A 12,156-nucleotide genomic window follows, 5' to 3' on the forward strand; every position below is an offset into this window, starting at 1 on the left:
ACTTTCTTTAGCCCACTTTTTCCCTACAGGAGCAGTGCTACCATTGGCCATGCCTGCGCAAAGCCCCCTACTCTCGCTGGTGTGAGGGTGTGGAATCTAAGTTAAATCCAGATGTATTCTGGGGTGTATACTGCCATTTGAGGGGATAAGGCTCCTCCCAAACACACCACCGAGGTAACCCGCAAAATGAATGGAACCCAATTACCACATTTCCCTCCTTGGAAGATTTTCTCCTCCTTGAACCATGCCCTTTTGTTTCCCTCAGGAGAGATTCACTATAATAGGGGCCCATCTGTCCTTAAAAGTGGAGGGTATGGCCGAGGGCATAGTTTTAAAACAATCTCATTGACTCTACTAATAGAAAATGATCTTTTCCATCTCTGATTCCTACGATCTCCTAGCAGGTTACAGCATTCAATAGCTGATCAATAGCTGACAATGTGTCTTTGTATTTTGCTCTACACTTAATGTTTTGGTACCTCATGCCAAATATAGGGTATCTATTTTATCAGCTATTGTGTAGATCTTTTATTTTTTGTTGAAGCTGTTCCTACTGAGACAGTCTCAGCCTGTAATTACTCTGTTCTAAGCAGCAAATGTGGTAGCTAAAATAGAACAGAATCGATATTATTAATTTATGAAAATTAACTCCTGACAGCTCCACAGCTACTACCTCTGGACTGGCATAAGAATGGAATGGGGTACATTCATGTAACAAGAAAAGGAGTTGTCATAAATATAAAGGGAAGGGTAAACCCCTTTGAAATCCCTCCTGGCCAGGGGAAAGCTCCTCTCACCTGTAAAGGGTTAAGAAGCTAAAGGTAACCTCGCTGGCACCTGACCAAAATGACCAATGAGGAGACAAGATACTTTCAAAAGCTGGGAGGAGGGAGAGAAACAAAGGGTCTGTGTCTGTCTGTAGTCGTTTTGGCCAGGGACAGAACAGGAATGGAGTCTTAGAACTTTTAGTAAGTAATCTAGCTAGGTATGTGTTAGATTATGATTTCTTTAAATGGCTGAGAAAAGAATTGTGCTGAATAGAATAACTATTTCTGTCTGTGTATCTTTTTTGTAACTTAAGGTTTTGCCTAGAGGGGTTCTCTATGTTTTTGAATCTAATTACCCTGTAAGATATCTACCATCCTGATTTTACAGGGGGGATTTCTTTATTTCTATTTACTTCTATTTTTTATTAAAAGTCTTCTTGTAAAAAACTGAATGCTTTTTCATTGTTCTCAGATCCAAGGGTTTGGGTCTGTGGTCACCTATGCAAATTGGTGAGGCTTTTTACCAAACCTTGTCCAGGAAGTGGGGTGCAAGGTTTTGGGAAGTATTTTGGGGGGAAGGACGCGTCCAAACAGCTCTTCCCCAGTAACCAGTATTAGTTTGGTGGTGGTAGCGGCCAGTCCAAGGATAACGGGGGTAATATTTTGTACCTTGGGGAAGTTTTGACCTAAGCTGGTAAAGATAAGCTTAGGAGGTTTTTCATGCAGGTCCCCACATCTGTACCCTAGAGTTCAGAGTGGGGGAGGAACCGTGACATGGTGGCACAGTGGTGGGATTAACCTGAAATCATTTTGAGATCCAGTTGAGATTTTTTGAACTAGAAATACAGATTTTAAAAAGGAATTTTTAGGAAGTCCAGAAAGCAGCTTTGAAACTGAAAGCAGCTTGGTTTCTCTCTGCTTTGTGGCCAAGCAGAGACAAAAGGGGATTATCTTGTGAATTGCAGGTTTTCTTTGCCTGGAGGCAGGGTACTTAACTCCTGCAGGGAAATTCACAGTCTTCCAACCCAGAGGTTTTTTTTTTCTTTTCTTCCTAAAAGTAAATAGGGGGTGTGTGCTCTACCCATTTGCCTGGAGACAAAAGTGGCAGGGTTTTTTTTAGGATTTTGATTTTTTTTGTTTTACAAGGAGCACAGGTTTGAAAAGAATTTTTTTTTCCTTTGGGCTGGGTAAGCAGGTTTCCAAGTAGTTGGAGGTTTTTTGCTTTAATTTGGGCCCAGAGCAGAGACAAGGGAATTGTCTTTTTCTGTAGGCTGACAATCACTATCAGAGAATAGGTATTCTATTCCAGCACAGCAAAATTTTACAGCCAAGTTTTGTTTGTTTATTTCTAAACCTCGGGTGTAAAGTTAGTTAAAAACAGAGAGGTTAGAATGGCCAAATCCTCGGCTCGACTACAGCTGGAATTAGCCAAATTTCAGGCTGAGGAAAAACAAAGGGAACATGAAAGACAGATAGAACTCATGCGGCTGGAGAAGGAGGTACAGGAGGCTGCCCACAAGAGGGAAATGGAGGCAAGGAAGCATGTGGAGGAGATGGAGAGGATAAAGGCCCAGCAGAATATACCAACAAACCCTAGCAATCCTTCTCCAGGTACCACTTCCCATCCCAGAAAGTTCCCCACCTACAAGGCAGGTGATGATACTGAGACCTTCTTAGAAAACTTCGAAAGGGCCTGCCTTGGGTACAACATCTCTACTGACCAATACATGGTAGAGCTGAGGCCGCAGCTCAGTGGACCCTTAGCTGAGGTGGCAGCTGAAATGCCTAAAGAACACATGAACAAGTATGAACTGTTTAAATCCAAGGCGAGAGTCAGAATGGGGATAACACCCGAGCAGTCTCGTCGGAGGTTCCGAGCCCTAAGGTGGAAACCAGACATGTCATTTACCCGACATGCCTACCACATTGTGAAACATTGGGATGCCTGGATATCAGGAGCAAGTGTTGAATCTCCAGTAAATTTGCCCTTCCTAATGCAAATGGAACAATTCTTAGAGGGTGTTCCTGAGGAAATAGAAAGATACATCCTAGATGGGAAACCCAAAACTGTAATCGAGGCAGGAGAGATTGGAGCCAGATGGGTGGAGGTGGCAGAGAAGAAGAAAACTGGTCGCAGTTGGAGCGGAGACCAGAAGGGACCACCCCAGACCACACCCTATTACCGGGGGCCGCCCAAAGCCCCACCTACCTCCCAAAGAACCCTCCAGACCCCTTATCGTCCCACCACCCTGTTCTCCAGCAACCCACCTCGCCCCAGTGACCCGTCAGCTGGACGATGTTTTAAATGTAACGAGCTGGGGCATGTAAAGGCCAACTGCCCCAAGAACCCCAACAGATTACAGTTCATTGCACCGGAATCACACCAGAGGTCCACAGGCCCAGATACCTCCCAGATACCCTTGGAGCGGAGGGAAACTGTGAATGTGGGCGGGAAGAAGGTCACCGCGTGGAGGGACACCGGAGCCCAAGTGTCAGCTATCCATGCTTCCTTAGTGGACCCCAATTTAATCAACCCAGAGATCCAAGTGACGATTCAACCCTTCAAGTCCAACTCTTTCAATTTGCCTACAGCCAAGTTGCCTGTCCAGTACAAGGGCTGGTCAGGAATGTGGACTTTTGCAGTCTATGATGATTATCCCATCCCCATGCTGTTGGGGGAAGACTTGGCCAATCATGTGAAGCAGGCCAAGAGGGTGGGAATGGTCACCCGCAGCCAGGCTAAACAAGCCGTGAGGCCTAGCTCTGTTCCGGAAACTTCTATCAGGACCCAGTCAGAGGTGATGGACCTGGACCCCAGGCCAATGTCTGCAACCGCAGTAGTGGATCCAGTCCCAGAGACCCAGACGGAACCAGTCCCAGAACCGGAACCAGCCGAACAACCAACACCAGACCCCGTGTCAGCACTGAATCCAGTACTTGCAACCTCAACACCAGAGGGCCCCACCGAACCTGAACTGGCAGCAGCCGATAACCCTACACAAGAGGCTCAGCCGGAGCCTGAATCCCAACATAGTGCACCAGCGGAGAGCGGTTCACAGTCAACAGAAACAGCTCCATCCCCTATATCGCTTCCAGAGGGACCAAGCCTAGGTCCACCATCCCATGAGGAACTGATGTCTCCAGCATCAAGGGAACAGTTCCAGACCGAACAGGAAGCAGATGAAAGCCTCCAGAGGGCTTGGACGGCGGCACGGAGCAACCCACCGCCTCTCAGCTCTTCTAATCGATCCAGGTTTGTTGTAGAAAGAGGACTTTTATACAAGGAAACTCTTTCTGGTGGACACCAGGAAGACTGGCATCCTCAGAGACAGTTGGTAGTTCCAACTAAATACCGGGCCAAGCTCTTGAGCTTAGCCCATGATCACCCTAGTGGCCATGCTGGGGTGAACAGGACCAAAGACCGTTTGGGGGGGTCATTCCACTGGGAGGGAATGGGCAAGGATGTTTCTACCTATGTCCAGTCTTGTGAGGTGTGCCAAAGAGTGGGAAAACCCCAAGACCAGGTCAAAGCTCCTCTCCAGCCACTCCGCATCATTGAAGTTCCATTTCAGCGAGTAGCTGTGGATATTCTGGGTCCTTTTCCGAAAAAGACACCCAGAGGAAAGCAGTACATACTGACTTTCATGGATTTTGCCACCCGATGGCCGGAAGCAGTAGCTCTAAGCAACACCAGGGCTAAAAGTGTGTGCCAGGCACTAGCAGACATTTTTGCCAGGGTAGGTTGGCCCTCCGACATCCTCACAGATGCAGGGACTAATTTCCTGGCAGGAACTATGAAAAACCTTTGGGAAGCTCATGGGGTAAATCACTTGGTTGCCACTCCTTACCATCATCAAACAAATGGCATGGTGGAGAAGTTTAATGGAACTTTGGGGGCCATGATACGTAAATTCGTAAATGAGCACTCCAGTGATTGGGACCTAGTATTGCAGCAGTTGCTCTTTGCCTACAGAGCTGTACCACATCCCAGTTTAGGGTTTTCCCCATTTGAACTTGTATATGGCCGTGAGGTTAAGGGGCCATTGCAGTTGGTGAAGCAGCAATGGGAGGGATTTACACCTTCTCCAGGAACTAACATTCTGGACTTTGTAACCAACCTACAAAACACCCTCCGAACCTCTTTAGCCCTTGCTAGAGAAAACTTACAGGATGCTCAAAAAGAGCAAAAAGCCTGGTATGATAAACATGCCAGAGAGCGTTCCTTCAAAGTAGGAGACCAGGTCATGGTCTTAAAGGCGCTCCAGGCCCATAAAATGGAAGCATCGTGGGAAGGGCCATTCGTGGTCCAGGAGCGCCTGGGAGCTGTTAATTATCTCATAGCATTCCCCACCTCCAACCGAAAGCCTAAGGTGTATCATATTAATTCTCTAAAGCCCTTTTATTCCAGAGAATTAAAGGTTTGTCAGTTTACAGCCCAGGGAGGAGACGACGCTGAGTGGCCTGAAGGTGTCTATTACGAAGGGAAATGTGCTGGTGGTGTGGAAGAGGTGAACCTCTCCATGACCCTTGGGTGTATGCAGCGACAGCAGATCCAGGAGCTGTGCACTAGCTACGCGCCAACGTTCTCAGCCACCCCAGGACTGACTGAACGGGCATACCACTCCATTGACACAGGTAATGCTCACCCAATTAGGGTCCACCCTTACCGGGTGTCTCCTCAAGCTAAAACTGCTATAGAACGGGAGATCCAGGATATGTTACAGATGGGTGTAATCCGCCCCTCTGAAAGTGCATGGGCATCTCCAGTGGTTCTAGTTCCCAAACCAGATGGGGAAATACGTTTTTGCGTGGACTACCGTAAGCTAAATGCTGTAACTCGCCCAGACAACTATCCCATGCCACGCACAGATGAACTATTAGAGAAACTGGGACGGGCCCAGTTCATCTCTACCTTGGACTTAACCAAGGGGTACTGGCAGGTACCGCTAGATGAATCTGCCAAGGAAAGGTCAGCCTTCATCACACATCTCGGGCTGTATGAATTTAATGTACTCCCTTTCGGGCTGCGAAATGCACCCGCCACTTTCCAAAGACTTGTAGATGGTCTCCTAGCGGGATTAGGAGAATATGCAGTCGCCTACCTTGACGATGTGGCCATATTTTCGGATTCCTGGGCAGACCACCTGGAACATCTACAAAAAGTCCTTGAGCGCATAAGGGAGGCAGGACTAACTGTTAAGGCTAAGAAGTGTCAAATAGGCCTAAACAGAGTGACTTACCTTGGACACCAGGTGGGTCAAGGAACTATCAGCCCCCTACAGGCCAAAGTGGATGCTATCCAAAAGTGGCCTGTCCCAAAGTCAAAGAAACAGGTTCAATCCTTCTTAGGCTTGGCCGGTTATTACAGACGATTTGTACCGCACTACAGCCAAATCGCTGCCCCACTGACAGACCTAACCAAAAAGAAACAGCCAAATGCTGTTCAGTGGACCGGAAAGTGTCAGAAGGCCTTTAACAAGCTTAAAGTGACACTCATGTCTGACCCTGTACTAAGGGCCCCAGACTTTGACAAACCGTTCCTAGTAACCACAGATGCATCCGAGCGTGGTGTGGGAGCAGTTTTAATGCAGAAAGGACCTGATCAAGAATACCACCCTGTAGTGTTTCTCAGCAAAAAACTGTCTGAGAGGGAAAGCAACTGGTCAGTCACTGAAAAAGAATGTTATGCCATTGTCTACGCTCTGGAAAAGCTACGCCCATATGTTTGGGGACGGCGTTTCCACCTGCAAACCGACCATGCTGCACTAAAGTGGCTTCACACCATCAAAGAAACTAACAAAAAACTTCTTCGGTGGAGTTTAGCTCTCCAAGATTTTGATTTCGACATCCAACACATCTCAGTAGCTTCTAACAAAGTGGCTGATGTACTCTCCCGTGAAAGTTTCCCAGAATCAACTGGTTAAAATCGTCCTTGAGATGTGGAAAATATTGTTAGTCTTTATGTACTTGGTAGTATATTTAGAGATGCATGTGTCTTATTAACTCTGTTTTCCTAGAGCTCCAGGAAGAAATCCCAGCCAGTGTTTCACCCTAGCTGAGATTTGGGGGGCGTGTCATAAATATAAAGGGAAGGGTAAACCCCTTTGAAATCCCTCCTGGCCAGGGGAAAGCTCCTCTCACCTGTAAAGGGTTAAGAAGCTAAAGGTAACCTCGCTGGCACCTGACCAAAATGACCAATGAGGAGACAAGATACTTTCAAAAGCTGGGAGGAGGGAGAGAAACAAAGGGTCTGTGTCTGTCTGTAGTCGTTTTGGCCGGGGACAGAACAGGAATGGAGTCTTAGAACTTTTAGTAAGTAATCTAGCTAGGTATGTGTTAGATTATGATTTCTTTAAATGGCTGAGAAAAGAATTGTGCTGAATAGAATAACTATTTCTGTCTGTGTATCTTTTTTGTAACTTAAGGTTTTGCCTAGAGGGGTTCTCTATGTTTTTGAATCTAATTACCCTGTAAGATATCTACCATCCTGATTTTACAGGGGGGATTTCTTTATTTCTATTTACTTCTATTTTTTATTAAAAGTCTTCTTGTAAAAAACTGAATGCTTTTTCATTGTTCTCAGATCCAAGGGTTTGGGTCTGTGGTCACCTATGCAAATTGGTGAGGCTTTTTACCAAACCTTGTCCAGGAAGTGGGGTGCAAGGTTTTGGGAAGTATTTTGGGGGGAAGGACGCGTCCAAACAGCTCTTCCCCAGTAACCAGTATTAGTTTGGTGGTGGTAGCGGCCAGTCCAAGGATAACGGGGGTAATATTTTGTACCTTGGGGAAGTTTTGACCTAAGCTGGTAAAGATAAGCTTAGGAGGTTTTTCATGCAGGTCCCCACATCTGTACCCTAGAGTTCAGAGTGGGGGAGAAACCTTGACAGGAGTACTTGTTGCACCTTAGAGACTAACGAATTTATTTGAGCATCTGATGAAGTGAGCTGTAGCTCACGAAAGCTTATGCTCAAATAAATTTGTTAGTCTCTAAGGTGCCACAAGTACTCCTTTTCTTTTTGCGAATACAGACTAACACAGCGGCTACTCTGAAACCATTCATGTAACAGTACATTCAATTTTCAGTATAAGATATTTGTACCTAGATGGAGTGACTCCAGAGTTGATAAAACTTATCCTTCTTATGGGAAGGAAACAAAAGCATTTTTTCTTATTAATATATTTATTAGAAAGAACAGAGTTCAAATATTTTCCTTTATGTGTGTGAAGAGATGGAGACGCAGACGTCAGCCAAAAATCAAGGCTTGGAGCATTAAACTCTGTGCTGAAAACTCAGAGTTTGCATTAAAATGTTTGACATAATGTTGGCACAGTATGAAGTGCCAAGTTGAAGCAAAGCAGTAAGCTTAGAAATTCTCAGGAAGGGCTCACCCAAAGGCTCAGATACTATGAGAGAAGCCTTAGTTCTATTGATTCAACCAAGCCTCAAGGTGGAATTTACTAACAACCCAATGTTTTACTACTAGAGCTGGGCAGAGAAAGATAATTCCATTTCATGAAGGATTTGGTTATTTCATAATCTGGTTTCATTCTAATTCAGAACAAACACCCAACATTTCAAAATTTTCCATGAAAGGAAATGCAGCCACAGCCCTGGGACTCTGTCTGTTTAAGGGACTGGGATGGTTGTAGTTGGGACGTGGTCTGCCACCAGGGGTGGGAAAGGCCAGACTGGAGTTAGAGGAATTGCAAGGCCAGGTTCTGTAAATAAGAGCATGGGCGGCGGGTATAATTGGCTGCCACTGTACCCCTGGTTGCTTGGTTTTGGGGGAAGATTTTGCTTTATTATGCCCCATGCAGGTTCTAGGGCAGCTGAGGAGGTGGTATGTGCTATTCACCTTCCTGGGTTCAGCAGTAATCTCTCTGGACTCCAGAGAGATTACTGAGGAAACTAGGAAACTGAGTAGGAAATACTGGCTCCTCAGCTGCCCCAGAACCTGCATGGGGCATATCAAAAACTTCTTTGGACCAGAGTGAGAGGCTTTTCCCTGCAGCAGCTTGGGGGTGGAGGAGGGGAGGAGTGACGTAGCTGCGGCTGGCTCAGGGCTCCTCTGGGCAGGTGTTGGGGGGAGGGAGGCTCGGGGCTTCAGCCAGCCCAGGATTCTTCCAGCCGAGGGAGAACACATGGCTCTGTCTGTGGAGGAGGGGCAGGGGGTGCACGGGTGGATGGGGTGGAGCCTCCCCTATGGGAGGGCTCCACCCTCTGCCAATGAATAAGACTCAGAGATAGAATCAGACTAGGGTCAGAGACTGGAGATCAGAGGCAGTACCATGTTAGAACTGAGAGGCAGGAATGAGGTTTGAAGTCAGGCTGCAGTCAGAGACCAGGAGACAAGGCAAAGTCTGGCATTGTCAGGGATCTCTACTACAAAGTCCAGGGTGATAGAAGCCCAAGGATTAGATGGAGTGTCTAGGGTGCCGAGGGGTTTAGCATGTGGCATCATAGGGCATGCACACAAGTCACAAGAGTCAACTTAGTCCTGGACCTTGGCTTACATATGAGGCCACCAGAAGAAATGGGAAGCCATGAAGAAGGTCTTGAGGCAGCCAAAGTGGCCTGCCCATAAAGTGTCATGGTGAGAGATGAAGTGCTTCTAGCCAGGAGCACCCCGGTGGAATGCGCCCGGGGGGATGGATTCTTCCTAAAAGTGAGGAGGCCATGAGGCCCTGCCCCCTCTGTGGCCCCGCCCTATCCCTCCTTGTCCCCCCCAAGTCCCTGCCCCCTGGCCAAGCTTGAAGCTGGAGCCCAGGCCCCTCCACCGCTCAGGTGGGGTGGGCCTGAGAGCAGCCCCCATGGTAAGTGGATGGTCTGCAGCTCCCCACAGCTTCTGGCCTGGAGGTGGCCCAAAGAGCTGTAGGCAGGCCATGGTAAAATGGTGCCAATCTTTGAAGGCCAATTTAATTGCAAGTAGTTCCTTATTCAATATTTCATAATTACATTCTGTCAAGGTGAGATTTCGGGAAAAGTAGGTGCAGAGCTGCAGGACTTGCTGTGGGCCAAACCTCGCGGAGAGGATTGCCCCTATGGCTACGTTGGAGGAATTAGCTTCCATTATGAGTTCTTGGGCAGGATATGGGTGTGCTTGAATGTGGGCAGTGGTGAAAGCTGTCTTGAGTTGTTCAAAAGGAAGGTGATCGCTGGATGTCAAAACAAATTTGGTGGTCTTGCGGAGGTCATAGAGGTATTTGTACTGAATAGCCGGGAATGAATTGTTGGTAAAAGCTGGCAAATCCCATGAAGTGCTGTAACTCCTGGAGGGACCTGGGCACAGTCCAGCTACAGATGGTCTCCATCTTCTGGGGGTCCATTTTAACAGCCTACAGGGAGAAGATTAACCCAGGAATTCTGTAGAGGACTGGTCAAAGGTGCATTTTCCCAACATCATTAACAGGTCATGTTTTTATAGTCTTTCCAGGATGGAATGAATGGGGTAACAATGCTCTTTAAGAGTGTCTGAGAATACAAGTATGTCATCGAGATAGATGACTACACACTGGTCCAGGATGTCTCTAAATACATTATTCACAAAGTGTTGAAAGGTTATAGGGGCATTGGTGAGACTGAAGGGCATTACTAAATATTTAGAGTGCCCATAGTGGGTTCAAAATGCAGTCTTCCATTCATCCCCTGCCCAGATACGCACTAGGTTGTAAGCACCTCAGAGGTACAGTTCAGTGAAGATTCTAGCGGACCACACATGATCTAGTAACTGCAGGATCAGAGGTAGAGGATACTCATTCCAGATCGTTACCTGGCTTAGGGCCTGATAGTCTACCCAAAGGCATAGAGTTACATTCTTTTTCTTGACAAATAGGACTGGAGGCCCTACTTGGGAGGTGGAAGGCCCAATGAAGTCCTTGGCTAGGTTTTCCTGGATGTATTCACGGAGGGTTGCCAGTTCAGGTTTGGACATCACATAGATCTGTCCATAAGGGACCTTCACCCCAGGTTTCAGATCTATGGGGCAGTCATAGTCTTGGTGTGGGGATAGTGTGTCCACATTCTTCTTCTCAAAAACATCCACATAGTCCCAGTATTTTTCAGGGAGATGGGGCCTCAGGCTTGGGAGTGATTCTTTCTGGCTAACCATTGCCAGCTGGAGTCCCTCATCAGGTCACTTCTGATTGGCCACAGGAGCCCTGGACCAAAAAAGTTGGGCCCAGCTGACTGCAGGCAGACCCTTTGGCAGTATTTGGAAGGGAAGTTGATGCTTTTCTCTCTCAGGGAGACTCAAGGATCATGCTTGTTCAGTCAAGTGGTGCCAAGAATTATGGGGAAATGGGGAGAGTGGATGATGCTGAACTGTAGCACTTCCTGTTGACCCCAGATTACAGCCTCTAGGGGCATTATTTCCTGAGTCACTGGCCCTGAGGACAGGAGGGACCCATCTATCATTTCTACGAGAACTGAGGTTGGCCTTGGGAGGAGAGGGATTTGTAGTGCTTGAGTGGTTTTAGCATCAATGAAGTTATCTGTTAGCTAGGAATCGATCGGGCCTAAGGGGGTGGGGGGAGAGAAATCAGTTTGGCCCCATCTATAGTACCTAACTGTAGTTGTATTTGGAAGTATGGGGATGACCCATGTGTCCTGGATCAGGTTTCTCTCAAGGACTCAAGGTAGTTCAAGAGCATAGCACCTGGGTGGTGCCCATGCTGGTTCTCCCTATATGGCCTGGATTCATTAGTTTCCCTGATTCCTTGAGAGCAGAGGTTTTCAATGGGCCAATGGCAAGGGCATGTCCTGGTGCTCCACAATAAAAACATAGAATACTGCACCATCACCACACCTTTTCTTCCAGGGTCTAGTGTTGGTGACCCAGATCAACCTGCATTGGTTTGTGGCTGGGCCCTGGGGTTTTAGGCATAAGATTTAGGTGGTGTGGTAGTAGGGTGCCCCACCTCTCCTTCTTCTGCTCTTGCAGCTGGTTGTCAAAGTGGAGTGAGAGGCCAGTAAATGCCTCCAAGCAGGTTGGGGTCTCCACGTGGGCTTGTTCATTTTTTACTTCCTCACTAAACCCATGCTGAAAATGAGGTAGTTGGGCTGCCTTGTTCCACTCGACATCAGCTGCAAGTTGCTGGAACTGGGCATCATATAAGGCTGCTGGACCTTGTCATTGCTGGAACCTTCATAGGGTGTCTTCTGCTGAGCAAGCGTGATGTGGGTCATCAAAGATTGTGAACAATGTTTGCATTCCAGTCCATCAACACCATGCTGCCTTGTTCAGGATGGGAGAGGCCTAGTCAAGTGCTCTCCAGTAAGCAAATTGATCACTAGCCCACCCTGGCCTGGTCAGTGGCATATGTTCGAAGGCAAAGCAGGAAAAGGAGATGGCATTAGTTCAGGAACCCCCTGAACTTCTGGCGTTTCCCC

The 12,156-nt window shown here is 47.4% G+C and overlaps 1 protein-coding gene across 3 annotated transcripts in view; it reads left to right on the forward strand.

Annotated features, from left to right (window-relative positions):
* Positions 1-12,156, forward strand: part of LOC311518245 (uncharacterized protein) — a 234,562-nt gene that overhangs the window by 211,787 nt on the left and 10,619 nt on the right. Inside the window, exons 1-2 of one of the 3 annotated variants that reach the window (XM_084623881.1) lie at positions 3,551-4,020; positions 5,202-5,402. The exons of the other annotated variants lie outside the window; for them this stretch is intronic. Coding sequence (XP_084480007.1) covers positions 3,948-4,020; positions 5,202-5,402 — 274 coding nt within the window. The 5' untranslated portion in view covers positions 3,551-3,947. Of the gene's footprint in view, positions 1-3,550; positions 4,021-5,201; positions 5,403-12,156 lie in introns of those variants that run through there. 3 annotated transcript variants of the gene reach the window in all.

Source organism: Lepidochelys olivacea (assembly GCF_965140295.1).
Source record: "Lepidochelys olivacea isolate rLepOli2 genome assembly, chromosome: 3".
Lineage (NCBI taxonomy): Eukaryota > Metazoa > Chordata > Testudines > Cheloniidae > Lepidochelys > Lepidochelys olivacea.